We start from the raw sequence: 26,987 nt of genomic DNA, 5'->3' as shown, positions 1-26,987 counted from the left end.
GTTCAAAAAATAAAACTAATTAGAGCCTCACAGGGCTAAATTTCAGAGACACTGAAGACACTGAGTATAATTTTAATCCAGTTTATTACAGATACAACCTTGGTTCTTGATTCAGTTCTTATATCAGTCCCAGTGAAAAGGAAATGTTGCAGTAAATCAGTTACTTGATGAAAAGCTTTCAAGATGGGAAAGGATATAAACCACTACACATAAAATACTCTTCTATCTTTCCTCTGCTATTAGGTGTGCAATTTATTTGAAAATTTACTAAATAAATGTGAAATTGCAGTGTATTTATACAGCGTGCCTACTGTATGTTTACAGTAGACACACTGTATATATTTTTATTGATCTAGTTTTGTTTTTCATGTGTGCTGCAAAGAGCAACACGTTGTATTTTGTTGATCCTTGCTACAAAAGAGGCAAAGCATGGGCCAAATGTGTGCAATGGCAGAGAAATGAATGACTTATATTACGTTATACTGCGTGTGGTTTAGCTGATTGTAATGTCAGCTGAGAACAAGAGATGGCCATGGAAGCAGCAATGTATGCAAATCGTGTGAATATTTGCCTTTATGAGCAGAAGATTACTTTGTCTCTGCTCATTATTTGCCGTACATACAAATGAAACAGAGAAAAACACATCATTATGCAAATGGCGAGTGTTTGGGATGAGTTTCAGAAGAACAGAAGTGCGTATTGATGGAAATTTAACTGTGTCCTCTTGATTGCTGACACAAATACAACTGTCTGCCTGTCCAGCCCATTAAGAAGGACGCTATTTTGACTAACACGCCAGTCACCTCAATCTTCCAGCTGCAGGGTGAAAGCTCCTTTGCATAATGACGATATCACTGTGCTGTGTTGAAATATTCATAAGTGCAGGGACTCATCGGGAAAGAGAGGCAATGGGTCAGTAGTTTTTTCGGTGCCAGGCTATGAGCCACAACATATGGTAAATGCTCTCTGGTATTCCTGCTGTGGCTGAGACAACATTAACTATTAATGCATGCAACCAGAAGGCCAATGATCTACAATCTAGAGTTCATTATTAAACATTTTTAAACTGTGAAAGCTTGTGTGTAAAACATACACATTGATTCTGCATTGTAACAAAAAATAATATATATATGTATATATATTTTAATATAAATACAATTATAATAAATAAATACATAATATCTCCACCAGCACACATCCCAGTGAAGGTGCTGAACATCAGATACAGTATCTACAGTATTTAAGGTACTGCTATTATTTTTATTTTTTAATCTAATGTAATTAATTCAAAGTGTGTCGTATATAGATTTATTCGTGCTTTATCTTATTTTAAGTTCACCTAACAATCTCACGAACCTTTTTTCTTTACTTTAAATTGAAGACTTTTGCTTCCATCTTGTGGCTGAAAGTGATCAGAAGAAAACTACTTCAAACTCCGAACCTCTAGGGGGCGCTGCTGCTCAATGAATGAATGAATGAATTCACGTTGAGGCTTTCAAAGTTTATGTTTCCGGGTTGAGACAGGGTCGTCAAAAATACCCATGTCCTTAACACGCTGGTAATCCAAATCTGCTGTATGGTATGAGGTCTACAAGCTTTAATATGTTCGTGATATATTGTGTATCGTCTAATCTGTAACAGTCGTGACTTCTTGCTCGTTTGGGCTTCGCTTTCAACCATTCCGCGATTAATAAAAGTTGCTTTATGTACAAATTAATATCCAAAATATGAGCGTAGCAGAAAGATGTTTATCAGTTGTATTCTGTGTTGTAAATAATACAGTAAGGAGCATGAATACTAAACATGTTCTGGCCTCAACTTTGCTTCAAATAAACTATCTATCTGTCAATCCAATCTATCTACTTGTTATCAGTACGGTTTGATATATTGTATGTCCTTAAAGACATCACTTTAATTGAAGTCTGTGGTAGGTAGGTTTTCGACTATTTGCCTGTTGACATTCTACTAATTATATTTTATTTTTGGTTTTACTTTCTTTTAGTCACATTGAAGCCGAGCGGTGATGTTACACTGTGGTCCTTCTCATTTAAAACAATGGCAGCAGTTGCTGGAGTGAGAACCCTCCTCGGCCTCCATCGATCAGGGACATTTCAGCGCAGCTTTGGGCTCGTTCCTGTACAGTTAGCATTAGCCTGCCTACCCAGGAGGCTTTCCATTGCTTCTGCAAGTGATAATGAGCCAAAATCACCACCAAACCCAGAGAATGAATCTCTGCTTAAGAACTTGAATCTCATGGGAGTTGACGTGAAGATGGTGCGCCAGCGTCAACCCGGCGTGCTTCGTAAACCCATCACCAATGAGCGAGACGTTGCTCAGTTCCTACTAGGAAAAGGTGCTACAAACAAAGAAATTGCAAGCATAATAACCCGTTATCCCCGTGCTATAATCCGTTCCCACGTGCAATTGGAGCAACGCTGGACGCTGTGGAGAAAAATCTTCAAGACAGATGCAGAAATTGTGAGCATCCTGGCTCGCTCGCCTGAGTCTTTCTTCCGGACCAGTGATAATGAGAACCTGGAAAAGAACATAGATTTTCTGATCTCGCTGGGACTGGATGTCAAAGACCTTCATCGGCTGCTGACCGCAGCCCCGCGAACATTCTCCAACAGTGTAGCGCTCAACAGGCAAATGCTGGAATTTTTGGAAGACATCTGTGTAGAGTTTGGTGGAACAAACCCAGAGGAGTTTGCAAAGAGCATCATATTGAAAAACCTCTACATTCTCATCAGAAGCACCAAGAGAGTCAGGGCAAACATCGATTACTTGAAAGCCTCTTTGAAGCTGAATGATGCAGAAATGCTGGATCTTCTACAAGGCAATGGGTCAGAAATTCTGGACCTTGCCACTGACTATATAAAAAAAAACTTTAACAGCCTTCAGCAGAAGATGGTTTCACACGGCTGTCATAAAAATGCCATAATAAAAGTGGTCATCAGCTATCCAATGATTCTCTACATTGGATCAGAAACACTGAAAACTAAAATTGATTGCCTTCTAAAAGGAAGAATAACAATGCAGCAGATACTGGAGAAGCCAAGGGTTTTAGACTACAGCACACTGAACATTACAGGGCGACTAGAGATTCTGCATAAAATGGGATATGACTTCCAGAAGAATGGCATCAACATCCTGGACTGTAGTAAAAAACGGTTTGATTTGAAGATTGAAAAACTTGGTGCCAAATAGCAGAGCTAAACATACAGCAGCTCCATATAATGTTACATGCAGTAATGGTGAATGCTTAATTTCCTTGATCTTCAGAATAAACAGATTTCATGTTTTAAGAAACCATGTAATGAAAACCAGTAGCATTTCAATAGAACTAGTAGGTGAGTATCTTTTGGTCTTGGAAATGGTTAAGTCTTCATTTTGCTGATTTTGTCCAGAATCCCCAAATATTTGGTCAGGTATCTTGTGAAGGTTTTGTATTTTTTGCTTCAAAAATGCTTTAATCAACACTGCTGCTGTTTCAGTTTCATCATTTGACATCAAATATCTATTTGTTTTAAGAAGAAAACTATTTTTTTTTATCCTGCAACGACCCATAAAATGCACACTCTTAAATTTCACATACATGTGTGTACTAAGTATGTCAGTAAAATGGAGCATTTCATGTGAAGACTGAAATAAAAAAGTGACAAAAAGGCATTGCATCTGACTATATGTTGCATTTATAGTTACAACTGTGTTGCACTTATATAACTGTGTAATAATTTATATAATTTGTTTTAAATATATAAAAGATGTGTAACATATGACAGATTGGAATATATCAAAGACATGTTTGATGCAGATGCAGTTAATATGGGTAATCCTTTTTACACTACATCAATAGACTATAGACCTACATTAAGATTCTGAGTCTGTGAAGATTCTCAACAATCCAAGTTATGGTATATCCAAAAACAAAGCTACAACTAGGTTCGACTGGCCTTGATTGAGTTTTCTTGAAGATGTTTCACCACTGGAGGGGTGTTGAGATTTTTATAAGGAAACATCTGTACACGGTGGACATATAAAACTCACGGTGACTATGGTCTGCTAACAACCACATACTTGTAATTGTAAGAATTTGTTAGGATTATTAGGAATTAGTGGTATTACAATGATTTCGAGAGAAACTGTGTCACGCGGAACCAATGTTCAGCAGCATGTTCACCACGAGCCTCTAAGCAGATGCACAACCATTTCCTCACGATGCCGGAGAGTTGCAGCTCTTGTTAGGGTAAGAGCAGCAGTGAAATGCTCTCTTTGACTTTAACTTCCGAGTAGACTTTAATGTGCCACAATTAAGCTTTATTGCGCCACAATTAAGCGTCAAATGCAAATGTTAGTTAGCGACTAACGGAGCATGCCAGCTTGTTAGCACAGCGAGGAATTTCCTGTAAACTTCACAGTTGGGAGTCAGCATGTTATTGTAGCTGTTTACTTTGGCAACATTAGAAATAACGAGTAAGTTAAACGGCTAATATGAACTGCTAACACATCTGCATACAGCCAAATTATATTTAAGTTAAATTAAATAACCTACGTGTATTTTGGAGTACAGTTAAATGTACCACAACAGAGTAAGATGCACGATACAGTCATATTAACCACGTAGGAAACCAGTACATACTATACTATAATCACAGTCCAGGATTAGGAAATTATTGTGCGTGCATGTGCTGCAGTTTCATTTCAAAATAATGTATTGTAATGTTTCAGAAAAAGGGGAAAACTGAAGGTGTCATGGCGGAGAAGGAAACAGTCGAAAAGTGGACAGACGCGCCTGTAAAGGGTCAAGCTTCCATCAAATCAGAGTAAGGAACTAACTAACGCTTTAAATCTCTGCATTCATTTTCCCCTCCAGATTGGGCGTTATTGTGTGTCCATTCAGATTAAGGGGTCTCCCAAAGCTAGAGGGAGGAATGCACCCGTTTCCATCAGTGCAACTCTTTGAACACTTAAAACAATTGCAGATCCTGAACCGCAACCCCCCAACGTTTTCACAGTGGCTGCTGCTTTGTCTGATGAAGCCAAGAGAAGTACCCCATCAGCAAAAAGTCTACCGAAGGCACTTAGCTTAATGCACAGATAGTGGATTTAAATTTTGCACCAGTGTTACAGGTTACTTACAAAACTATATCGCTGGCAAATTTACCAATGAGTCATGACGAAACCATATGAATTTGTTAAATAAGATGCTACAATTCTGCATAACAAATAACAGCTTTGTTCAAATAAGATACTTGGTAATGCAGCATGTTGCATTATTTCACAAAATGCCTCTCTAATTCCTTCCACTTCACTTTTATTGAACAACAGGCCAGTTGTCTCTTCATGCCGTTTATGCATAAGACATTTTGGACTGGTACAACAGACAGAATTAACAAAGAGAAAGCAATTTGGTTTTCCAGAGGATTAATAATTTTTTCCAGTGTTGCCTATGATTTGTTTACTTTTTTCCCTACCTGTGTCATTTCATTGTGGAGCTAAAATGTTAATCTACACTAAGTCTGTTTTCATAAATAAATATGGTCCATACTAAAACTCCTGAAGGGCACATCTACTGTTTTCAGCTCTTATGTTGTACATCTCAAAAACAGCTGGTGTAATTGAGTTTGTTTTTGTTTTGTTGATGTCGTTGCATTTGCAGATTCCTAACGACCAAAGAAAAATTTCATGGCTTTGTAGACTCAGAGTGGCAGGGCCCAAAAGGAGACGGTGCCACTGAAAATGAGACGTCTCATGAGACGAATGAGGCGGCCGTGGAGGAACCCGAGTCTAAAAAGCTCAAACTGGACTCTGAAGATAGTACTAACACAGGAAAACCAGATGGTAAACGTCTTCGGGGACAGAATAAGTCAAGGCCGCACACGAAGCCTACCACTTATGATGAAAAACGACTTTGTCTCTCAGTCCTCCAGGTAAGAAGCTCTAATTCACCATTTATAAACGCTGAATTCACATTTTGATGGTTGTCAACCGATAATCATTGTTGTGACTTTTCTATTTCCATTTAGAAGCGGGAATGCCCGTTTGGAGAGAAATGCCACTTTCACCACAACATTGCAGATTACTTGTCCTCTAAGCCCGCTGACATCGGGGAAAGCTGTTACCTCTATGAAACATTTGGAAAGTGCATGTATGGTCTCTCCTGCCGCTTTGCCAAAGCACACACTACTCCCGACTTCACAACCATGGAGAAGGCAGATCTGGTCAAGACGCTCGAAGGCAGAACTTTTGTGAAGAACAGCTTGAGTAAAGACCTCCAGAATCGCCTGAGGAAGCGTTCGGTACCCTTCAAGAAGTCAGCAGAGTACCTGAAGACACTGTCAAACGACAAAGATAAAAAAGGACAGCAAGGGAATGGTAAGAGGAGACAAAAGGTTTACAACAAGATTATCGATTTGTAAAGAGTGCTGCCTTTTGTATTGTAAGAATTTAAGTCAAAAGTATTGATTTAGCTCCTATCATAAACTCAAACTCATACATTACAGTTAAAATATTATAAACTAATGCAGCTTTTTCTTCCTTTTAAAAGCCTGATGTACTACATATCCCATAATACAACTTAACAGATTTAATTATAATATAATGGACTTTTATTCACCCAGGAAATGCTTGTGCAGCTCCAGCAGAAGAAAAGCAGCATCTTTCTACCGAAGAACAGGTACAAACTTCTACTCAGAACATTAACTCCTGTTGTCTTAAAGTGAGCAGAAGAATTATGTTTCGTGGAATATTAATAGTATGTTTGATTTGTGACTAGCTGCAGGCTGGGGAAGATAAACCGTCTCCGGTCAAGACTATTGGCCCACTGACTGACGCAGATGTCATCAAGTTGCGCCCAAGTGAAAAGAAGAAAGTATGTTTCACCCAAACTCCTTGTTTAAACTGTTCATTATCCCTGGATAAAGAAAAAAACAATCATGTCACCCAAAACCATTTGTTTGCTGTTTTGAAGGTGGACTTCCAAGACAAGCTGTACCTGGCTCCTCTAACAACCGTAAGTACTATCAGTCAGCTGTGAATAACACAACTAATAGTAGATGCACTTAAATGTCGCAACATATTTAATTAATTAAAAGAACTGTAAAAATTTAATTGTTATCGGACTGAATATATTTTCTTTGCTCAGTGTGGAAATCTTCCTTTCCGTCGTGTGTGCAAACGCTTCGGTGCAGACATAACCTGCGGTGAGATGGCCATGTGCACAAACCTGCTGCAGGGGCAACAGTCAGAGTGGGCCCTGTTAAAGAGGCATGAAAGTGAAGATCTCTTCGGTGTCCAGGTGACAACATTGCTTTTAACTATCCAAACTCGTAACCTTGCACCAAGGCAGTATTTTTGAGTGACGTTAACATATGTTAAGGTTTTCGTCAGTGACTATATTTCCGTGAGGCTGGCCTCCCTTCTGAAGTCTGAATTGTGTCTCTAGGTGGAGGGTTGTTTCCCGGACACCATGACGAGGTGCGCAGAGCTCATTAACAACAACGCCGACGTCGACTTTGTGGACATCAACTCTGGATGTCCCATTGATCTCGTTTACAAGAAGGTAAATTCTTATCTAACCTTGTCTAGTTTATAATCCCTCTAGGCAGCATAAATTGAAGCAACTAAATATACATGTGCCGCAGTTGGAAGGATTTACAAATGAATCTCGTCAGACCTTTCTAGCTTATATACCTCCATCTGTTTCTAAACAGACTTTTATTTACACAGTTCATGGTAATGAACTGAGAGTTTCGAGCTATGCCTAGTGTCCTCCATGGTCCCATTAGGAACCTCCATAAACTGAAACCAATATGTGTTCTTCTTGAACCCGAGGGTGAACTCCGAGATAACAAAGCTGTTTTTCCTCCAGTCCCACTGACAAAATTCTGTGCAAGTAAATAAGGGAGCCCAGGTTAAGTAAAAACAATACAGTCCTATGAGTGACAGCTTTACAGTTAAATTTGTTTTATAATTCATCAGGAAAGCAAGAGTTGCTGGCATTTAACACGAGATATTAAACGTCAATGTAAAACTCTCTAACAGATGGTCTCTGTTTGCTTTCCCCCATCAGGGCGGTGGCTGCGGCTTGATGACGCGTACCAGAAAGTTTGAACAAATAATCAAAGGAATGAATTATGTAAGTATTCTTACCTGACGTAAAGCGATATTTATTGTGTGGGTAATGTTTTGAAAGTTGAGGAGTGAATGAACAATTTGTGCCATGAAGGCAGCGTGTTTCTGTGGCTTGGATTACATGTAAAAATGAAAGGAGAAAAGAAAAGAATATGTTTTTCCTTCCTGAAGGTCCTCGATGTCCCTTTAACAGTCAAGATCCGCACTGGTGTTCAGGAGAAGTCCAACATAGCACACAAGCTCATTCCAGAGATGAAGAATTGGGGCGTTTCCATGATCACAGTAAGTCTTCTATTAGTAGAAGCACAAAAACAAATGCCATTACTTACGCTCTTATGATATGTCATATGGCAGGTTTTTTACGAGCACCCATCAGTCATACATATTATTTTATAATATACTTCCTCCTGTGTGTGTGTTGCAGCTGCATGGCCGGTCCAGGGAGCAGCGCTACACAAAGTTAGCTGACTGGGACTACATCTCCACATGTTCTAAGCTGGCAAGCCCCATCCCACTTTTTGGTACGTGGGTTACTAAATATAAACTGCTGAATTAAATAGTGTTTTGCTGTGTTGTGTTTGCATGCTTCCTTTCTTCCATTCATCCATTAATTTAACACTAGTGATCTGATGACCTAAGGTGACTTTGTTTTCATTGTTGCAGGCAATGGAGACATTCTGTCCTATGAGGATGCCATGAGAGCGAGAGAGACCGGAGTTTCTGGTATCATGATTGCAAGGTTGGCGTTCAAAACAAATAAGAAAAATATCTCACAACCAGTTCATAACATATGTAGTTGAAATGATTGACAGACGCCCTTCTCTTTTTAAATGACAGGTTGAAATGGTTTCACTTTCTAAGCACATTTGTGGTTTATGTTACCTCAATGAAACTGAGGGTTGCTTAAAGTTGTTTAGAAACTTACTCTCATCCAATATCTGAGTGTAATTATAATTTATGTGTGGGGGGCATATCTCAACTAGAGCTGAACTGGAATATACACCAGAATAAAATATTAAATCAAAATCACAGGTTTGACTTTTCTTGTGATTGCATGTCATCAGGGGTGCCCTCATTAAACCGTGGCTCTTCACCGAGATAAAGGAGAGCAGACACTGGGACATCTCGTCCAGCGAGCGTCTGGACATCCTCAAGGATTTCACCAACTTTGGCCTGGAGCACTGGGGCTCCGACACGCGAGGCGTGGAGAAGACCCGCAGCTTCATGCTGGAATGGCTCTCCTTCATGTGCAGGTGAGGGATAACGTGTATTTCTTCTGCTATGTGCAAGCAATATTCATGACTTGCTATTTGACCCATCTTGATATTTCTGTTTGCATATACTGCGTTAGTAGCCCCAGCTGGCCTCAAGATACAACTGTCAATTTAAAACTGCCACACCTGCATCTGGAATTTCACCTGCACCCAGTTAATTAGTGAAGTAGACTGGAGAGAAATCAAACATTGGCTCCACATCGTCTTCCATCTTTTTTTTTTTTTTAAAGATATATTCCTGTTGGCCTGCTGGAGCGAGTGCCTCAGAAGATTAACGAGAGGCCTCCGTACTACATGGGCAGGAACTATTTGGAGACACTCATGGCCAGTCAAAACGTTGGGGACTGGGTCAGGATAAGGTGAGGAGGAAACTATCTAAAACCTGCAAGAATTCAAAATGAAACTTGACTAAATGAAATGATTAAATCAATGCATGTTGTGATTATAACTTTTTATAACAATATATGTTTTTTACTCCTTTCCAGTGAAATGCTGCTCGGACCTGTACCGAAGAATTTCAACTTCTTGCCGAAACATAAAGCCAACTCCTATAAGTGATTTTTGTGTGTGTGTGTGTGTGTGAGAGAGACTACTAAAAACATCCAGGTTCTTCTGTTTGTTGTTTTATTGGTTGTCAATATTGAGATAGAGAAAGTGTTTAAATGATAAAGACTATTGAATAGTCTATTTAACCTGTGATGCAGTAGGAGAATACAAGGGTGTTTTTGTGACCCACTTCAAATATATGCAATAAAGTCTTTTGCCACATTAAAATATTTCTGCGTCTTCTATTTGGACATTGAGTTGAAATTAAATTTGAATTGTACATCCATGTGCACTCAGTCACCAGTTTGTACAACAGCAAGTAATAGCTTTGTGAATGTTGTAACATTATTTAAGATAAAAAAATTATTTAAGATAAATGTCCATGGATTGTTTTACTGAATATTTTCTGAATGATTCAGAAGAAAATGATACACATAATAATTGTAATTTACATGTGTGACACTGTGTTGTCCACTTTTTTATGAACTACTAGTGAGATGACTTTTGTCCAGACATTAGTCTTTGGGATTTCTCACAACCAAAGAAGTTCAGATATAGATCAGAGAATAAAAACGTAATAAACGTGAAAAGGTTTATTTCTAATACATTTTAAAACAGATTTCAGTATTTTAAGACTGCGTCCCAAATTTTTAAAAACCTCCCAAAACTATTTGCCTTTCAATTTTTATCTGTTCTGTATTTTAGGAGGCCAGATGATCACTTATCCTAAAGGAACTATGAAATGGGGTTATCTTTATTTTAGGAGTCCTTTTCCTTCGGCGGTAATTAGAGGGACCACCAGGTGTCAAATTAGCACCAATATGCAATCAGTGAAAGCAGAGCTTGTGGCAGCTACCTCATTGATTTCACTTGGACCCATGGCTGGGCACCAGGTCGAGGTTCTTCTGCTACTGTTGCTGCTGCTGGTGTCTGCACAGGGATGGAAGCGGATCAACGAGAGTGAACTTCTCAGTTTATACGGTGCAAACTAAGTGGATCTGAACAAAGACTGTTTGAATCTTTTAAAGGTTGTGTGTAATGTTTAAAGTGTTGCACGGAGAAGGGTTTTTTTAGGTCTCTGAGGCTGAAACAGTCTTCTGGTCTTGTGTGACATCTGGTGACATCCAGTGAAAACCACCTTTCTTCTTTGCTCCAGATGATGGTGGCGACTATGATGAAGAATTTCCTGATTTAGTCTTTGCAGCAGCAGGTGTCACCACCAGCGAAGACTTTGACCCGTTCGCTGATCATGAACTCCAGGAACATCCAGGTTCCAGGACCTGGGCCGAGTCTGTAGATGCTCCTCCAAGGAACTGGTCCGGCAGCACCAGTCAAAGCTCTGACCTTGACGTGGTCTGCAGTGACGCTGGCTTCCAAATCACACTGCCAACAAGTGATTTCAGTGAGGTTACAGTCTTGGGTATGTACCCTGATTTATTTATTTATTTCACTTAAAATTTTTGCCCTGACTTTATCTCAATAAGTTCTGTTTTTTTTTTTCCAACTTCATTTACTGAACATTCTGGACAGACAGTGTGATATACAGCCTAAATCCTAAAAATATAGTCAGTATCCATGCCAATTGCTTGAAAAAATAACAACAAAAACAGAAAAAACGCAATTTTTTTTTTTAACTAGAATAAAATAGATAAATAAAATTAGGAAAATACATATAAAATTGACTAAATACTGATAATAAAAATAAATACATATTAAATAAATGATAAAAAGTCAATAAATGCACACCACTCCACCTGCTCCAGCAGAAATCTACAGTGTATACATATATTTCAGAGAAGGGTCCCAACATGAAATTAATTCACTGAGTTTTCTGGTATAAACCAGAGTTTCTCAAGTTCCAAATTACGGAGCACCTCATGAATCCAGTGACAATGCAAAGGGGGACTGGGGAGTTTCCAACTGAGGAGAATCAGCTGATGGACCAACAGGGATAAGTTTCTGTGATTTCTCTCTAGGCTTAAGGAACCCGCTGTCGGTCATGGATGCTCCAGATTACTGCGGTTATGATGTGAACCCTTACGAAAACACATTGACTGTACCCTTCACTGGGTGCAATGTGAAGCGAAAAGTAAAACGACACCTTCAGCTCAGTTATTTTTAATCCCTAGAGCTAATAAAATGACTGGAATTCAAATCTTACACAAGCTCTGAAAAACCGTTTCAGAATGATGGCTACAGTCTACAGCTGATATACATTGACGGGTTTGGTCGGACAAGAGTTTCTGTCGCCACGTGTGAGGAGAGCCCAAAGCTTGACAGTGGTCTGGACCTTCGTGCCCTGAGTAAACCTGCAATGTGCCCCGTCGCAAAATGTGAGCGTAAGAATTGGATCTGCAAATGAAACGACGACTCCTATTTGTGGCTGTAGAGCATTTTGATCATCCTCTCATTACAGACTGCGCCGTCTGTCCTGGTGAGCGGTTGCCTTGTGGTGAGAAAGGAATATCCACCTCAGACTGTGTGAAGATGGGATGCTGTGTGGATGTATCTGAATCCACCTGCTACTACCCAGTCGATGGTTAGGCTTCTGTTAATCTGATCAGGTATAAATCTTTCATGAAAACTATTTCTGAGTAACTTTTTTTTCCCCCTTGTCCTTTAGAGTGCACTGGGGACAAACACTTTGTTTTTGCCATTTGGGCGAACTCTGTATCGCCCCCTTTGGACCCTAAAGAACTTGTTATTCCTGGGAATCCCGACTGTAAACCAGTCATTGCTAATGAGAAGCTCGCCATCTTTAAATTCAAAATCACAGAATGTGGAGCTCGTTCCTATGTAAGTCGTCCCCTTTGTTTCATGTAAAGAATAATGTGTGACAACTCGGACACGCCGATGCTTGTCCCTAATAGTTTGGATTTATTTTTCCATCATTTGAAATGATCCAATGCTGCATCCAAGTCGCTGCTACTTGTAATCTTTGTGTTGCATCTCTTTACCCCGAAAGGTTAAAGGTTTTTAAGTCATGTTGTGCATCATGCATTATGAGTTGGCAAAAACCTGTGGAAATGTGACGTTTCGAACAGGACGTTGGTGCGACAAAAGTCTACCTGGTGGAAGTGCAGAATCCTGTCAAAGCGGTGGCCCTCAAATTTGGCATAATCACACGAAGTGATCCGCTCAGGTGAGTTACAGTAACTGTCCTTCTATAAATTGCGTTTGGTATGTTTTTTCTTTGCTCTGTACTTGCCACCACCAATCTTAAATGTATTGTCTTTTAATGCGTGTCTTTGCAGGTTCATAGTTGAGTGTCGCTACAGTAAAACGGCCACTTCTCCAGCCGCTGGCCAATATTGGCTACATGGTCAAGATTCCCATGCCGCCATCTTTAAAAGTAGCTCTTCTGGTGTTCAGTTGAAGCTTGCTGAAGGTCAGGTGAACTGTTTTCTCATCAGCCCACAGGATGCTCAGCTTTGTTCTCTTTGCCTGGATCTGTATTATGAATGAGATCTGCTTAAATTGTTTCTAATTTCAACAGATGAGACGTATTCCAGTTTCTATCCCACGTACCATCAGCCCTTGCGCCTGCTCCTTGGCAAGCCTTTGTATCTCGAATTGCGCCTGTCGTCTCTCAAACCAGACGAAGTAATTCTTGTCAAGTATTGTCTAGCCTTCCCTCTCTCTGCAAAGAAAGCTCTGGTGCTGATCCATGAAGGGTAAGCGTGACTGTCCAAACCCACAGCATAGTTGGTGTTCAGCTTAAACTTGCCTTAACCGTAAGTTATATTGTCTGCAGGTGCGCCAATCCTAATGACGCAAACGTGTCCGTCCTTAAAGTCAGTGATATTCCCAAAAATCACAACCAGAGACACTTTGTAGTGGATGCCTTCCAGTTTATGGGTCAAAAGACAAACAAGTACCTGAACGAAGAGGCGAGTCAGGATGTTTGAGCTGAATGTTTAGTTGAATTTCAAGTAGTCTGAACTTTTAAACAAGAGACGCTAAAATAACTTATAGGAGCCTTTGTTCTGACATGGTGACTGTTGTTTCCTGCAGATCTATTTCATGTGTTCTGCAGAAGTTTGTAGGCCAAAAGAAAAGAGCTGTGAAGAGCGGTGCTTTGATGGAAAGGTGACTTTTTTTTTTTCTCTTTTTAAGTTTACTAGTATGTTGTTGCCACTCATTTACATCTCTTATCAAATCCTTTTGTTTCTAGGCACCGTAAGGATTTAGGACTGAAGACCTCTTACTGAAATAAACATTTTTAAAATGGTGACTTGGTGGTTTTCTTTAAAATTTAGATGCAGCATTCATTACTGCGGCTCTCTCATTCTTAACTAAGAGGATGTGAACTTGTGGAGCTGATGAACTATATAAAAGTGAGTGGACAGTGATGCAGATCCACATTCAGAAATGCTGCTACCTGAAGTTGACGTTTATGTACATGGACTTAAATAAATTGAAATAAAATAAACGAAAATAGACACAGAAGATACTTGCATACACAGTCGGTACAATGAATCAGCAAAACAAGAACTCAAATTAAAAGGACTTGTGCAGTTTTTATAATTTTACATCACAAAAAAATCTTTAAACAAATTGCATTGATCTTAACAGTCCTGCCTAATATTTTGCATTGGCGTCTTAAAATAACTCACTAAAGCAATCAAGTGAGTTTAGACTGAATTTCCCCATTGGTTGATGATTTATCCATCTTAATTTGAATGATTGTATTTTAACTTAATAAAATATTATTATATTGCTATGTATGTATGCAGTTTTCTGGTATCGAATATTTGTAATTTATTTCTCATTAACTGAAAGTGAAAAATTTAAAATACATAAATGAAATCAATTAACTCACTCGCCTGTGTCTCAATGACCCATAATTCCTTGCGCCACGAGAGCAATTAAACTTCCGCCTTGTGCGCAGAACCATCCGTGGACTTGTTTTTTTGCGCAGACACCGGTTTGAACAGTTGACACATTTTTCAATCAGGAGCCAACTCTAGACGAACCTGTCAGCTGAGTCAGAGCAAAGAGTCACATGTAGACATCAGCTGAGCGGAAAAAGACACAAGAAAAGCCTGCGCAACTAAACAGGTATTGGTTATCTTCGCCTTTTCAGAAGTTTCTAAGCTAGCCTGGACTCTGTCTCATGCTATTGCTGTTAGCCGACCAGCTAATATCACATTTCTGCTTTTGGCTTCACTTTAGCCAGTGACACTTAAAGTCTCTCTCATGCACAAGGAAATCGAAGTTTTTCCACCCAACGTAGCCTCCGTTACATGTTCAGCTGAGCATAAACATTAAATATCGATTTTATTTATTTTTACTATTATTATTATTATTATTATTATTTTGTAGTATGTTTTTCTTTATTATGATCAAAATAAATCAATCATCTGCCAGATTTACTTAAAATGCTAATTACCCTGACTTCTCGTATGGAGCACAAAACCTGCTAATATTAAATATGTTATCCAACAGAAGCATGAGTAAAAGATAAATATGAAATGCATTTATAGTGAATATTTTGTGTTTTTATGTCGTGTGTGTGTGTGTGTGTGTTTGATCATGTTTGATCTACATTTAATCTTTACACTTTCACTCTTAAAATATGACATTTTGAAGTTGTAACATCCTTATATGAGCAGATATCATACTGAATATGTGCTATCAAGGTGAAAGTCCACTGTGTCTGTAGTAGTTCTGCAAATTCAGTTCAACTTCTTGATGTGAAACATGCTTGTCTGGCACTGTCCCCACTTGCGTGCGTGACGGAGAAGCCACACATACAGCAGCAGTCAGCAGGATTGCAGGAGGGCGTGTGCTTTGTCCTCGCATAAGATAGGACAGGGCTCGAGGACTCTCACCATTCTGCTTGTTAAACCCTCAGCTCCTGTCGCAGGTAAAAAAAGAAAACAAGAAAATGGCTCATCTCCCGACACTTTTCAAGTATGTGGACGAACACCAGGACCTGTACGTGCAGGTAAGATTATTCGGACACAAGTAATTCAATGCAACTTGAATGTCGGGTGTTTTGCTTACGCTCAACTAATCACTGTGGTGATTAGATTAACCTGAAATGTCTGTTCAGTCTTTTAACGTATTCACCTAGTGAGCTGGATGCTATAAATGTGAAACCAGAGGACCTAATAAAATCCTTTTCAGTGACACGTTAACTGTAGTTGTAAATTTTGCGCAAAGAAACACTCACTGTGGCTTAGACTTTACAGCTGCAACATGAGTAAAAGTAATAAAAGGTATAAATCACCCATTGTGTTTTGTTTGAGGACGTTAAGAGTTTTCTGAATGGTTGTCATTACCCAGCGCCTTGCAGATTGGGTGGCTGTCCAGAGTGTGTCTGCCTGGCCGGAGAAGCGTGGAGAGATTAAGAAGATGATGGAGATGGCAGCCAAGGACATTGAGAGACTGGGGGGGACGGTGGAGATGGTGGACATTGGCAAACAGAAGGTAGGAGTGTTTGCACAATTGCCTCGAATGGGCCTTGTTTCTAAACCTTACACTTCGCTGAAATTAAGTTTCGTTCATGCAGCTTCCCTCTGGAGAGGAGATCCCCCTGCCTCCTATTGTCCTGGGGACTTTGGGCTCCGACCCCGGCAAGAAGACTGTGTGTATTTACGGCCACCTCGATGTCCAGCCAGCCAGCATCGATGACGGCTGGGATACAGAGCCGTTTACTCTGGTAGAGAAAGATGGTAAGAGCAGAATAGTTTTACTTTCTGTTTTGGTAACATTCCCTCCAAAGTTTCCCAGGAGCTGTTTTAATTTCATCTGGATGGTTGAAAACAAAACCGTTTTGTTGGAAGTCACTGAAGTGGAACAGAATGATGTTTGGACATGTAGGCCAAGACGTGATTCATGGTTTCTGTTCCCACATCACATTTTTTTCTGGCTTGGCACTCGCAGTATCAAATCTCACTAACATAAATGTCTGGCTGGATAATTTTGCCAAAAATAAGAAAAAGTTTAACTAAGTGAACAATGCTACTGACTAAACCAGTGAGTACAGAACATATTATAAAAAGTTGTGCACGTCTCACTGTAACCCTAAGCCAAACATCAAACTACTACTTTGTTGATCAGATCAATGGTTTTCATTGCCATTACTTAAATGCTGATTTGTATTTAAATGCTCTTTGAGCTTTTATCAGCTTTTGTACGTGATTATATCAGTGCAAAAGTACAAGAGTTTGCTAGATATTTCCAAAGTCCAGTCCGCCAGGTCACAGAGAGTTAGAGCTTCTTGTCTTGTCTTATCTGCAAACCTCACAAGGTCAAGTTGAACAAGTGCTGTCAACAAAGGTTTTCAAAATGTGAACCTACATGTGCTGCACTGCAGCGGTTGCCTCTTCTACATGACACTACGTAGCATTCTTGAAGTGGTGCCTCTGTGTTGTTAGACAACATTCAATAATGACAAAACTGCATGGAATGAGTTTAACCTTCAAGGCATATTTGATAAGTACAAAACACTAAATGTGTTGTGTATGCAAATTTCACTTGATGGATAAATAAAGTGGCAAAGACGGCTCAGCACACTCCAGATTTAGAAGATTCATGTAAGACTTAAATTTATTACGTCATGTTCTTAGTCCAAAAGATGTTTTTTGTTTGTTTGTTTGTTAGTGGGAAGTTGAAATTTATATAGGTAAACTCTGTGGATAAAAACCCATCAGAAACTTGCTTGACTTGTTTCTGTAAAAGCAGAGGCTGGTGTTACTATTTGCCATTAATTTCCATTAATGGAAATCTTTTGGATTACCATGACCCGGAGGGCTCAATGTCTTCACAGACGTCATGTCGTTAGCGTCATTGATGACCTCTGCAGTTATAGACTTTTAAATTAAGACACGCTTACTCTTTCATTTTTTTGTGCTATGATCTTGTGGTGACAGTCAGCTGACAGATGGCACCACATTCATTTCCTCCTGTCTATTCAGCAGTGAGGTTTGTCTGACTACAGTTTGTTTTTATGCTGAACAAGGGTTACGTATCTTTGCTCATCATATTTGTCATTCATGGTGTTCCCAAAAAAAGCCATGCTAGTGACACCATCATTAACAAAATTTACCAGAATTGTTTTTATTCTAGACAAACAAAAACGTGTCATCAGAATAAATGCAAAGATTCTTTCAGTTCAAATTAAAATTTTTTGCTTGTTTGTTTTTTGCTTGTAGGTAAGCTCTACGGAAGAGGCTCCACTGACGACAAGGGCCCAGTTTTGGCCTGGTTTAACTGCATTGAGGCCTATCAGAAGATCCAGCAGGTACAGTTTATGCAACTATTTTACTACTTTTAAAAACAGCGCCTGCACTGTTGTGTAATTCTTCAAGTAGATTAACACTTTCCAAGTTGAGTATGAAAACACGTCCTTAAAAGTCAGGCTAATTTTTTTCTTATCTACCCACAAGGCAAACTTAAGAAATGATCAGAATTCAGCAGGTGAACGAGACTGCGTGCCATTGTTTTGTCTAGCTTTCTTATATGCCAACGCAATGTGACCAAATATAACCTGACGGTAGCTTGGGTGTGGAAATGTCAGCCGTGATTTAACTTAACAGATATGAATGTTCTCTGGTTGAAAGAGACAGTGATGGTATTCAGAGTTGTCGTTGTTTTTTTGTTTTGTTTTTTGGAGCGTGTGACTTGTTCACAATTAATGTGACAAGAGAAGTCATTTTAATTCATGCCTTGCACACATTCACAAAGACATTTTCTGTCAAAGATTCAGAAAGATTTTAATTTTAATTTTAATTTTAATTTTGGCTATGACAATGGGTCTGTCTTTACTAATTTGCATTTTTAGATCTTCCTGTTCCCAGTGATAAAATTCAGCTATAAAGATGACAATGCAAAACATTAGATTGTAATCAAATAATAGCCCATGGACATCAAAGTGCATCTGCAAAACAAGACAATTGTCACGCTGGGCATTTTCTGACAGTGCATCAGTTTGAAACACGGGGTCATGGAACCTAAAAGATCTTAGATGAAGAGCTGCACAACTTTAGTTCCTTTCACTGTGCTGCTAGACTCGCCCAGCATAAAATCATAACACAGAATGATGGAGTAAAAAAGGCAAATTATTATCTAACATCTTGAAACAATAAAAGTCTGTTCAGCTGCCCCCAGAGTTTTGCGATCTGTGAAATTGCATCACACTACATTCATTACCATATCATCTGAGACTGAAATGTTTGAGCATGTCACTTTAAGTTAATTTACCGGTTGACATTAAGTAGCATGAATTGAAGCCTCAGTTATCTCAGAGCTAAAATCAGACTCAGTATAAAGCAGAGTTTTTTCAGTTTAACATCCAACTGTCACTCAAGTAAAAGCCCACCGCTGAAGGTGCAGTATTGGGCTTAACCTACACAATAATGTGTAACATAATTGATTAATTTCAAATGATTAGGCATTATTCCTGATAAATGGATTGTCTCTGTGTTAAATTGAAGGTTAGCAACTCATTTGGTGATTGCGTGTTTGTTCGCTCTAGGGCTGCCTGCATTGTTTAGCCTGGCCAAAGGTCTTGGGATGCAGTCACAGCTATCACTTAATGATTAAACAGAGGCTCGTCACCTAGAGGTTTCTCTGAATCACCTTTATCTTTCCCTGAAGTACAAACACACAGGTGAAACTTGAGGACCACGAAGACCATATCATAGGAAGTACAGGATTATCATTATGAAGCTACAGTTAATGCGCCCAAGAAGTTATTTTCTAAATTTAAAAAAAAATTATGTAATTGTGCACTAATTCAACCATAGAAAGTCCGTAAATATACAAGGGTTTAAGCTTTTCCTCACACTTCTCTCGATGTTACAGGAGCTTCCCATCAACATCAAGTTCTGCTTTGAGGGGATGGAGGAATCTGGATCTGAGGGCCTGGATGAGCTGGTGTTTTCCCGAAAAGACACCTTCTTGAAAGATGTGGACTACGTCTGCATCTCTGACAACTACTGGCTGGGCAAGACCAAACCCTGCATCACCTACGGTCTGAGAGGAATCTGCTACTTCTTCACTGAGGTACCGTCTTGTCGTAGCTGCTTAGCATTAAGAGTTTATTGTATCTTCAATTACATGAATTCATGTCTCAAAAAGGTGTGTTACTTTTAAACCTTTAGGTGGAGTGCTGTGATAAGGATCTACACTCTGGGGTGTTTGGCGGCTCCGTTCATGAGGCCATGACTGATCTCATTGCACTTATGGGCAAGTGAAGCTTTAGCCTTATATATATATAACTGATTTGAGCTTTAGAATCATAACATGGTCACAGAGTTGTCTTTCTGTGAATAGTGTCCTAAGTTTTAGTCTTGTGTTTGTCACAGGCTCCTTGGTTGACAAGAAGGGGAGGATTTTGGTGCCTGGAATGTACGACAGCGTGGCACCTCTGACAGAGGAGGAACAGAAGCTGTATGAGAAGATTGAGTTTGACTTGGAGGAGTACAGCAAAGATATGGGAGTTGAACAGCTGCTGCATGGCACCAAGGCAAGGAAACAATTTACAACTTCCCTCGTGAGTCAAAACATACTTTTCTATTCTGGATCTCTGATCTTTTGTTTTTTTTTCACCATAGGAGCAAATCCTGATGCACCGCTGGAGGTACCCATCACTGTCTCTCCACGGCATTGAGGGGGCGTTCTCCGAAGCCGGAGCCAAGACGGTCATTCCCCGCAAGGTCATCGGCAAGTTCTCGATCCGCCTCGTCCCTGACATGGACCCCAAAGTGGTGGAGAAACAGGTAAACAATGAAATAAACGATTACAAATTCAATAAAACGGTTTTGTAACAGGTCAGCTGCAAGTCTTCAAGTTGTGGTTGTGTAACTTTTAAAAGTTTCTGCACGTGGAATTGAAAACTTGTTGCCAAAACATCTGCTTCCCTTAGCAGCACCGTGTCCAGGAGATCATTTGCTCAGTCACATTTTTCTTTTTTTGGAAATCGCACAGTGTCCACGTTGGATTTATTTTAATTTTTGACGAGGCAGATTTGTAGAGTAGCCCAATAAGCTCCTAAAACGATGTCTGTAATTTAACTGCCAGGACATTATTACGTAATTAAAATGAATTAAAACAAACCTACCTGTTAGTTTTTTATATATAAACCTTGTTTTGCATTTATAGAGGCAGAAAACAAACTCATGATACAAAGGTAAAACTTCAGCTTCAGCTTCAGCTTTGACTGTGGACCTTTCAATTATAATGACAACCAGATTCAGTCCATTACTGTGTGTTTCATAATGGCAGAATTATTATAAACGACTGCTGTCACCTCTGGGTGCTTTAATTTTCTTTTTTTTTTCTTTCTTTCTTCTTTTTTTACTTTGAAAAGGTTCTCGACCACCTGCAGAAGAAGTTTGCTGAGCTGGGAAGCCCCAACAAACTGAAAGTGTACATGGGCCACGGGGCCAAAGCCTGGGTCTCTGACTTCAACCACCCACACTACATGGCTGGTCGAAAGGCCATGAAGACAGGTACAGAGGCTAAAGGATGCACCGCACAAAGTCTGCTACCTGATTCTAGTCATACCATTAATTCTCATATACCTGAGGAGGTTGAGATTATTTTAAAACTTTGGAATTTTAATTGTCAATCCATATCAAAATAACATTGAGCAGGTCAGATAGTAGAACATGGGAGGCACAAAATACTATTAGTTGTCCTAAAATGTCAAATATAAATATTATTTAGCATCTTTCTTTGTCTGTAGATGATCTGTAGATTGTATAAAATGTATTGCCACATGTTTACCCTCTTATTGATAGTCTGTCCCTTTGTCTCTTCCTCTTCGCCTTGCTTCAGTCTTTGGTGTCGAGCCTGACCTGACCCGTGAGGGTGGCAGCATCCCCGTCACGCTGACCTTCCAGGAGGCCACAGGCCGCAACGTCATGCTGCTCCCTGTAGGATCCTCCGATGATGGAGCTCACTCCCAGAATGAAAAGCTCAACAGGTTCGTCTCAGTACAGAGTTTTAACAGTTTTGAAATTGTGAAATGAACGGTTACTTTTAAAAATTTGGAGATAATACTGAAGGAATCCTTTTTTTTTTTTGTCACTGATTTATTTCTCTTGTTTTCAGATCTAACTACGTTCAGGGAACAAAGATGCTGGGGGCATACTTCCATGAGGTTTCTCTGCTGGAATGAATCAATGATGTTTTATCATGAAACATGTAAAACCATGTAAAATATGTCCATCCTCATTGTTAGAGCCATAACCAACCTACAGTTTACTTTCCACAGCTAACGGTTTTATACAGAAATATACACACAAAAACCAATAAAGTGTTTGTTTTTTTTTGTTTCTCCAGTGTGTCCAGTTTAATGAAGGGTCTATGATATTAGTCTTCATTGTTTGGTGTTAAGAACTTTGTCCTTTTTGCATAAAAGCCCCACAGAAGATACTGTGTACAACCAGAGAATGTATAAATTTATATTTATACAGTTTATGTGTGCAACATGTAGATTTTAGATAAAAACAGCTTCATTACTCAGCAAAAAGGGTGTAATCGTATAGCTATGAATGCCACTTTAAGGTTGAAGTTCATGAGAAGACGTAACACATAATTTATTTAATATATAATCAGAAACAGCAGTGGACTTTATAACATTGTTGCTGATCACACATAGAAATGAATAAAATATATATATTTTAAGAATAATGACAATAAAACAATTTAAATATTATTTTATTAAGTAAATAGATAATAGATAATCTCCAATGTTTCCCTTGAGATATGGAGGCAACAAATAACAGAAGTGGATAAAATACAACTTTATATGCAGTAGCTGTTTAAATGTACGGCTTTTATTGTGACTGAACTTGCTACTTTCTGCGGCGGAAGCGCCAGGTACTCTCGTTTCCGGTCTCTGCTGTCGCTGTGCGCAGGTTAAACATGTCTAACATCAGTTTTGATAAATCATCCCACGTATCAAAGGTCTGGATTGCTCTGAGGCGCCTTGACATGAACGGTTCGTAAATTGCATTAATTTATTTCCGATAAATAATTTTGTCGCTCAGACGGACGTATCCGTGCGCTTGTTTCCACGGCAACAGGCATATTTAATTAACCCATTGAAAACTACAAACAGAGATTATGTGCACTTTTGTTGTCAGGGTTCACGGTTTATTTCAGTCCAACTCTTAATCGCACAAGAAGTTTTTATTCATATTCATCCAGTGGTCCGATGTAGCTTCTAATACAATGGCCAAAGAGGAAAGCAACAGCTGGTTTTGACTTGTGAGTGTTACTCGTTTAGTATTAGACCTGCAGGCTACATCCCAGAATTTATTTAGAGTGAATGGAAACGACGATTTATTCATAACAATTTTTAAAATCGTTTACATCAGTTGTCTGCATGCACATGTTAATAAAAAATCAATCGTAGTGATTTACAATAATAATGGCAATAATTCTCCAGATGTATGTGCACATTTGGTTAAGAGTTTTCTGCATGTGAGGTGCAAACTTAACTTTAGAATTAGAGCGATCACACTGAAACTTTTCTGAACTCTAACAACACATTATTACGCACAACGAACAGATTTTCACGTGCTTTAGGGAAGAACATGAGATGTTGTTGTCCAGATTCCCTGCAGTGCTTTTCCACTTTTCCTACTTAATGAGCTAAAGGAATCTGATTTATAAGTCCTTAATATAATTTTATTCTTATATTATAAACACGTTAGAAAGTTGTTGAATCTCCTGTTGCATTTTTAATAGATGAAAGAGTGGTGGCTCTTCGAGAAGTGTCCATTCCAACCTCGGCTGAGTTCACCACGATCATACAGGTATCGATCCTTCCCTCCATCCTTCCCTCCATCAATCCATCCATCCATCCATCCATCTTCATTACTGTTGATATTATATATTTATCTATTTTCAGATTATCAGCAATGCCTTTGGGTTTAAATCTTCCAATGCTGTCTTCAAGGTAGACGTTTAAAATCATAGCAAGTCTCTGATTGCTTGAAGGACGACTGTATGTCTCTGTGATATTATTATAAAATTGATAAGATTAGAAACTAGATAATCTTCTCTTAAATACACCTTGACCTGGATCACTTTTGTCTGTGTGCAGATAAGGAACCACCGAGGATGTTTGATCCCTCTGAACAGCTCCATCCCTGCTAACAGCAAGCACATGTAAGTGGTCGTCTGATGTTAAAGTCTGTACATGTGCTCAGTGAAAATACTGCATTAAGTGCTCATGTGTGTTTCTCCTCAGGCCTTACTTGGTGGAAGTGACCAAGATCTTTCAGCACGGTAAGAGCACCTTTATCAAGATTGTCAATAGAATAGTATGATGTACAGTATAAGAGCATAATTCAATAAAATCCACCACCCCCTCTAGAGCTCATTCTTTGCTATTTTTAGAGCTTCTTGTTAAAGCAGAGTTATAATCAAATTCATGATCAAATATACAGTATAGTGCTCTATATCATGACTTTTGTTAATAAAGGAAACAAAAAAAACAGTGTCTTATACACAGATACTGTTATTTAAGATACAGATTTGAGAGTGACGTTAATCTCCTCAAAGAAAACAAACTAAATGTAGAAAATAAATGTGTTTTTTGCAGAGTTTAGATTCTGGTTTCCAGACTAAGATCATTTAACATGCATTCACAAATAGAGCGCTACAGCTGCTGACTGTAAATTAACAGAAACTAAACAGACGATATGTCTATATATATATATATATATATATATATATATATATTTTTTTTTTATTTATTTTTTTTTTTTTTCCACAGTGCATCCCAAACCCAGAACCATTCCCTTGACTGTGATCAATAAAAGCATGAAGACCAGACTGCAGACTATTGACAGGAGGGTAAGACACAGTAACAACTTAATACATGATGAAGAGTAGAGGTAATAGTGGTAGTGGTCCAGTATGAATATGTCTCTAATTTAATCGGGCCACATTTAATTGCTAATTACTTTTTTTATTTTTATTTTTTTATGTTCCATTTGCATTTTGACTGGAGCAGAACATAAATTTTGTTTTTGTTTTTTATTCCAGATCCAGAGACTGGATGATCTTCTGCCTCAGATCAAACTCAGGCACAATGAGAAACTCACCCAGGTATTGCATCTCTCCTCCAGCTTTCATCATAACTGTGTTTGCACTGAGAAGTAATAACACAGCCGTGGCTGTGAGTCAAAGCGTTGACCTGATTTGAAGGTGTTACAGGTCTAAGTCATCTTATGATAACAATTTATGACCGTGCCCCATGTCCGTCTTATTTCAGGAGCTTCAATGTCTCAACCAGAAGTTGAGGTTTCTGCAAAAGAGAATGCAGGTGAGTTATTCTGATCTCATAAACTTCAACACATGGAGCAGAGTTGGATCTTACCGTAGTGCAGTTTGCAATGATGCAGTTTCTATATATATATATATCCCTTGTGTCTGGTGTATCGCATACTGCATACTTGCTTAAAAATAGACCTGAACACCTCTGCTCATCCAAGTCTCTGCAGTGTTTCTGTGGTTATGTTTCTTACTTAAGTTTCATCCTTGCACTGTTGGTGTCTCCTGCTCTGCTCTGCTCTGTTGCAGGTCGCAGATTCTCACAGCTGGAAAGGGGTACTAACCAGAGCCCCTCTGTGGTAAGCTCAGTGGTAAGATTTTATCATGCCACTGAGAAAGGATTTTGATCTGGATGTCCTGAGCTCTGGGCTTAGTTTCTTATCCTGGAATAAGTTTATCAAACCACATCTATTATCCTTCTGTTCAGACTGGGCAACAGGGCTTTAAAAACATATTTACCTCTGACCTCCAAACTAATGCTGCTCTGCATTATTACAATACTCTGCCTTGATGTGTAATGAGTAGTAACCTTGGTATTACTGAGGAACAACTTATTAACTTGTTAGCCAAGGAGTAGCACACTCGGATGATGAGAGCCAAAAGTGACTTTGTATTGTTTGTGCCATGAAATAAATTAAATAAACAAGAGATTGGAGTCTTGTATTTTAATGACTGATGATAAAATGCAGATGACTACCAGCACAGCCTCATGTGATGCAATAGTCTGTTCCTAAGTACATTATTTTTTAACTCAAAAGTTTCAAGTGGACCTGCATGTTTTTTTAGTATCAGTATCAGTTTCAGTTACGTTATGAGAAAAACTTTAGAGTCAATTTAGAGGATTTGGAATTTGCACAATAGCTCCACCGCTCGAGAAACCATGGCTGCACACTTCGAGTTTGCTCCTGTCTGAGATTTCTTCCTGACAAATGTCTATTTGAAATGTCTATTTTTGAATGTATTTTGGGAGGGAATAAATTCTAATAATTTTTTCTTCCTTTCTGTATAGTTTCCTTTTTTCATACTATTTTCAGGCTAACTTACTGGTCTGTACCTGAGGCAGGTCCACAAAGTTGTGTGTCTTCAATGCCCATTAATAGGTCACCGTGAGACAATCAGTCCTTTTCAAGCATGTTTCTTGCGACCTCACCTACAGAGAATTTCTCTTTGAACAATTGTACGTGAATAATTATGGGGGATAAAGACAGTGAGTGTCTGTAGTTTTATTTTGCTTATCACTTTATATTGAACATTTCAGTGTTTTATAGCGAGAAAAATATTGAATATCAGAAAAAAACATTCTGCCTTTTTTGTAAATTCCAATTTACAAAAAAAATTAATAAAATAATGTATATAGAGGGTAGAATAGAAGTACTAGACGTTGTGTGTATCCTGTAATAATACTTTTTGTATTAACATTCGTACAGATTTGTCAAAAAAAAAAAAGTATTGATTACCAAGCTACTGTTCCACATCATGTCCAGTAGGTGGCGGCAATGCACCAAAGTCAGAACCGCAGACTATGTGATGAGAACGTAATATAATAAAATGAGTAATTTTTTTTCACATAAAATAGACTAGACTTGACATAAATGTGTTCAGTTGAGTTTAATGTTAAAAGTTTCTAATAAATGTCATTTTGTTGTGCCAACATATAAACTATAAATTGACTGTTAAATTTAAGTTGTTATTGTTAACAATAATAAAAAAAACTCACTACTTTACCTAAAT

The 26,987-nt window shown here is 38.7% G+C and overlaps 5 protein-coding genes across 10 annotated transcripts; all 5 read left to right on the top strand.

The window, feature by feature from the left end:
* The first annotated feature begins 1,519 nt into the window (after window positions 1-1,519).
* LOC125020016 (transcription termination factor 1, mitochondrial) lies at window positions 1,520-3,669 on the top strand. 2 transcript variants are annotated; one of them, XM_047605212.1, is made up of 2 exons: window positions 1,520-1,579; window positions 2,003-3,669. In XM_047605212.1, exon 2 carries the CDS (start codon window positions 2,056-2,058, stop codon window positions 3,205-3,207), a length of 1,152 nt encoding a protein of 383 aa, XP_047461168.1. In that variant the 5' UTR covers window positions 1,520-1,579; window positions 2,003-2,055; the 3' UTR covers window positions 3,208-3,669. The 2 variants fall into 2 exon arrangements, with proteins under 2 accessions (XP_047461168.1, XP_047461169.1); XM_047605213.1 differs by having other exon boundaries at window positions 1,542-1,586.
* Window positions 3,670-4,158: 489 nt separating this feature from the next.
* On the top strand, window positions 4,159-10,181 carry dus3l (dihydrouridine synthase 3-like (S. cerevisiae)). Of its 3 annotated transcripts, none has more exons than XM_047605165.1 (16): window positions 4,159-4,246; window positions 4,729-4,823; window positions 5,660-5,930; window positions 6,027-6,375; window positions 6,621-6,676; window positions 6,782-6,871; window positions 6,971-7,012; window positions 7,145-7,297; window positions 7,445-7,561; window positions 8,072-8,137; window positions 8,305-8,415; window positions 8,558-8,654; window positions 8,797-8,872; window positions 9,198-9,386; window positions 9,638-9,766; window positions 9,893-10,181. In XM_047605165.1, exons 2-16 carry the CDS (start codon window positions 4,753-4,755, stop codon window positions 9,963-9,965), a joined length of 1,890 nt encoding a protein of 629 aa, XP_047461121.1. In that variant the 5' UTR covers window positions 4,159-4,246; window positions 4,729-4,752; the 3' UTR covers window positions 9,966-10,181. The 3 variants fall into 3 exon arrangements, with proteins under 3 accessions (XP_047461121.1, XP_047461123.1, XP_047461120.1); XM_047605167.1 differs by having other exon boundaries at window positions 6,776-6,871; XM_047605164.1 differs by lacking the exon at window positions 4,159-4,246 and adding an exon at window positions 4,312-4,473 and having other exon boundaries at window positions 6,776-6,871.
* Window positions 10,182-10,831: 650 nt separating this feature from the next.
* LOC125020284 (zona pellucida sperm-binding protein 4-like) lies at window positions 10,832-14,187 on the top strand. The gene is made up of 12 exons (XM_047605635.1): window positions 10,832-10,934; window positions 11,110-11,373; window positions 11,930-12,042; window positions 12,139-12,286; window positions 12,370-12,492; window positions 12,577-12,749; window positions 12,998-13,095; window positions 13,208-13,341; window positions 13,450-13,627; window positions 13,708-13,843; window positions 13,968-14,042; window positions 14,128-14,187. Exons 1-12 carry the CDS (start codon window positions 10,832-10,834, stop codon window positions 14,134-14,136), a joined length of 1,554 nt encoding a protein of 517 aa, XP_047461591.1. The 3' UTR covers window positions 14,137-14,187.
* A 659-nt stretch (window positions 14,188-14,846) lies between these two features.
* On the top strand, window positions 14,847-22,245 carry cndp2 (carnosine dipeptidase 2). 2 transcript variants are annotated; one of them, XM_047605926.1, is made up of 12 exons: window positions 14,847-15,014; window positions 15,811-15,903; window positions 16,245-16,388; window positions 16,471-16,633; window positions 18,116-18,204; window positions 19,767-19,967; window positions 20,066-20,150; window positions 20,270-20,430; window positions 20,519-20,683; window positions 21,274-21,415; window positions 21,744-21,891; window positions 22,020-22,245. In XM_047605926.1, exons 2-12 carry the CDS (start codon window positions 15,844-15,846, stop codon window positions 22,084-22,086), a joined length of 1,425 nt encoding a protein of 474 aa, XP_047461882.1. In that variant the 5' UTR covers window positions 14,847-15,014; window positions 15,811-15,843; the 3' UTR covers window positions 22,087-22,245. The 2 variants fall into 2 exon arrangements, with proteins under 2 accessions (XP_047461882.1, XP_047461883.1); XM_047605927.1 differs by having other exon boundaries at window positions 14,856-15,014; window positions 15,823-15,903.
* Window positions 22,246-22,804: 559 nt separating this feature from the next.
* On the top strand, window positions 22,805-26,253 carry si:zfos-1056e6.1 (uncharacterized protein LOC107988029 homolog). Of its 2 annotated transcripts, XM_047605595.1 has the most exons (9): window positions 22,805-22,911; window positions 23,664-23,731; window positions 23,827-23,874; window positions 24,022-24,086; window positions 24,169-24,206; window positions 24,697-24,776; window positions 24,969-25,031; window positions 25,198-25,248; window positions 25,506-26,253. In XM_047605595.1, exons 1-9 carry the CDS (start codon window positions 22,836-22,838, stop codon window positions 25,557-25,559), a joined length of 543 nt encoding a protein of 180 aa, XP_047461551.1. In that variant the 5' UTR covers window positions 22,805-22,835; the 3' UTR covers window positions 25,560-26,253. The 2 variants fall into 2 exon arrangements, with proteins under 2 accessions (XP_047461551.1, XP_047461550.1); XM_047605594.1 differs by lacking the exon at window positions 25,506-26,253 and having other exon boundaries at window positions 25,198-25,497.
* Window positions 26,254-26,987: the final 734 nt, after the last annotated feature.

Source organism: Mugil cephalus, chromosome 14, assembly GCF_022458985.1.
Source record: "Mugil cephalus isolate CIBA_MC_2020 chromosome 14, CIBA_Mcephalus_1.1, whole genome shotgun sequence".
NCBI lineage: Eukaryota > Metazoa > Chordata > Actinopteri > Mugiliformes > Mugilidae > Mugil > Mugil cephalus.
This window is presented reverse-complemented; position numbering and strand designations above follow the sequence as displayed.

What these genes read in the sequence shown, in the direction of transcription:
- cndp2 (XM_047605926.1), top strand. Translation starts at nt 15,844, where the DNA reads ATGGCTCATCTCCCGACACTTTTCAAGTATGTGGACGAACACCAGGAC. An exon ending in TGGACATTGGCAAACAGAAG is followed by an intron (nt 16,389 to 16,470) that starts GTAGGAGTGTTT and finishes TCGTTCATGCAG; the next exon opens with CTTCCCTCTGGAGAGGAGAT. An exon ending in TCGAAAGGCCATGAAGACAG is followed by an intron (nt 21,416 to 21,743) that starts GTACAGAGGCTA and finishes GCCTTGCTTCAG; the next exon opens with TCTTTGGTGTCGAGCCTGAC.
- dus3l (XM_047605167.1), top strand. Translation starts at nt 4,753, where the DNA reads ATGGCGGAGAAGGAAACAGTCGAAAAGTGGACAGACGCGCCTGTAAAG. An exon ending in AAGCCCCATCCCACTTTTTG is followed by an intron (nt 8,655 to 8,796) that starts GTACGTGGGTTA and finishes TCATTGTTGCAG; the next exon opens with GCAATGGAGACATTCTGTCC. An exon ending in TGGCTCTCCTTCATGTGCAG is followed by an intron (nt 9,387 to 9,637) that starts GTGAGGGATAAC and finishes TTTTTTTTAAAG; the next exon opens with ATATATTCCTGTTGGCCTGC.
- si:zfos-1056e6.1 (XM_047605594.1), top strand. Translation starts at nt 22,836, where the DNA reads ATGTCTAACATCAGTTTTGATAAATCATCCCACGTATCAAAGGTCTGG. An exon ending in GAGGCGCCTTGACATGAACG is followed by an intron (nt 22,912 to 23,663) that starts GTTCGTAAATTG and finishes CATTTTTAATAG; the next exon opens with ATGAAAGAGTGGTGGCTCTT. An exon ending in GACCAAGATCTTTCAGCACG is followed by an intron (nt 24,207 to 24,696) that starts GTAAGAGCACCT and finishes TTTTTTCCACAG; the next exon opens with TGCATCCCAAACCCAGAACC.
- LOC125020016 (XM_047605212.1), top strand. Translation starts at nt 2,056, where the DNA reads ATGGCAGCAGTTGCTGGAGTGAGAACCCTCCTCGGCCTCCATCGATCA.
- LOC125020284 (XM_047605635.1), top strand. Translation starts at nt 10,832, where the DNA reads ATGGCTGGGCACCAGGTCGAGGTTCTTCTGCTACTGTTGCTGCTGCTG. An exon ending in CAGTGAGGTTACAGTCTTGG is followed by an intron (nt 11,374 to 11,929) that starts GTATGTACCCTG and finishes ATTTCTCTCTAG; the next exon opens with GCTTAAGGAACCCGCTGTCG. An exon ending in ACAAGTACCTGAACGAAGAG is followed by an intron (nt 13,844 to 13,967) that starts GCGAGTCAGGAT and finishes TGTTTCCTGCAG; the next exon opens with ATCTATTTCATGTGTTCTGC.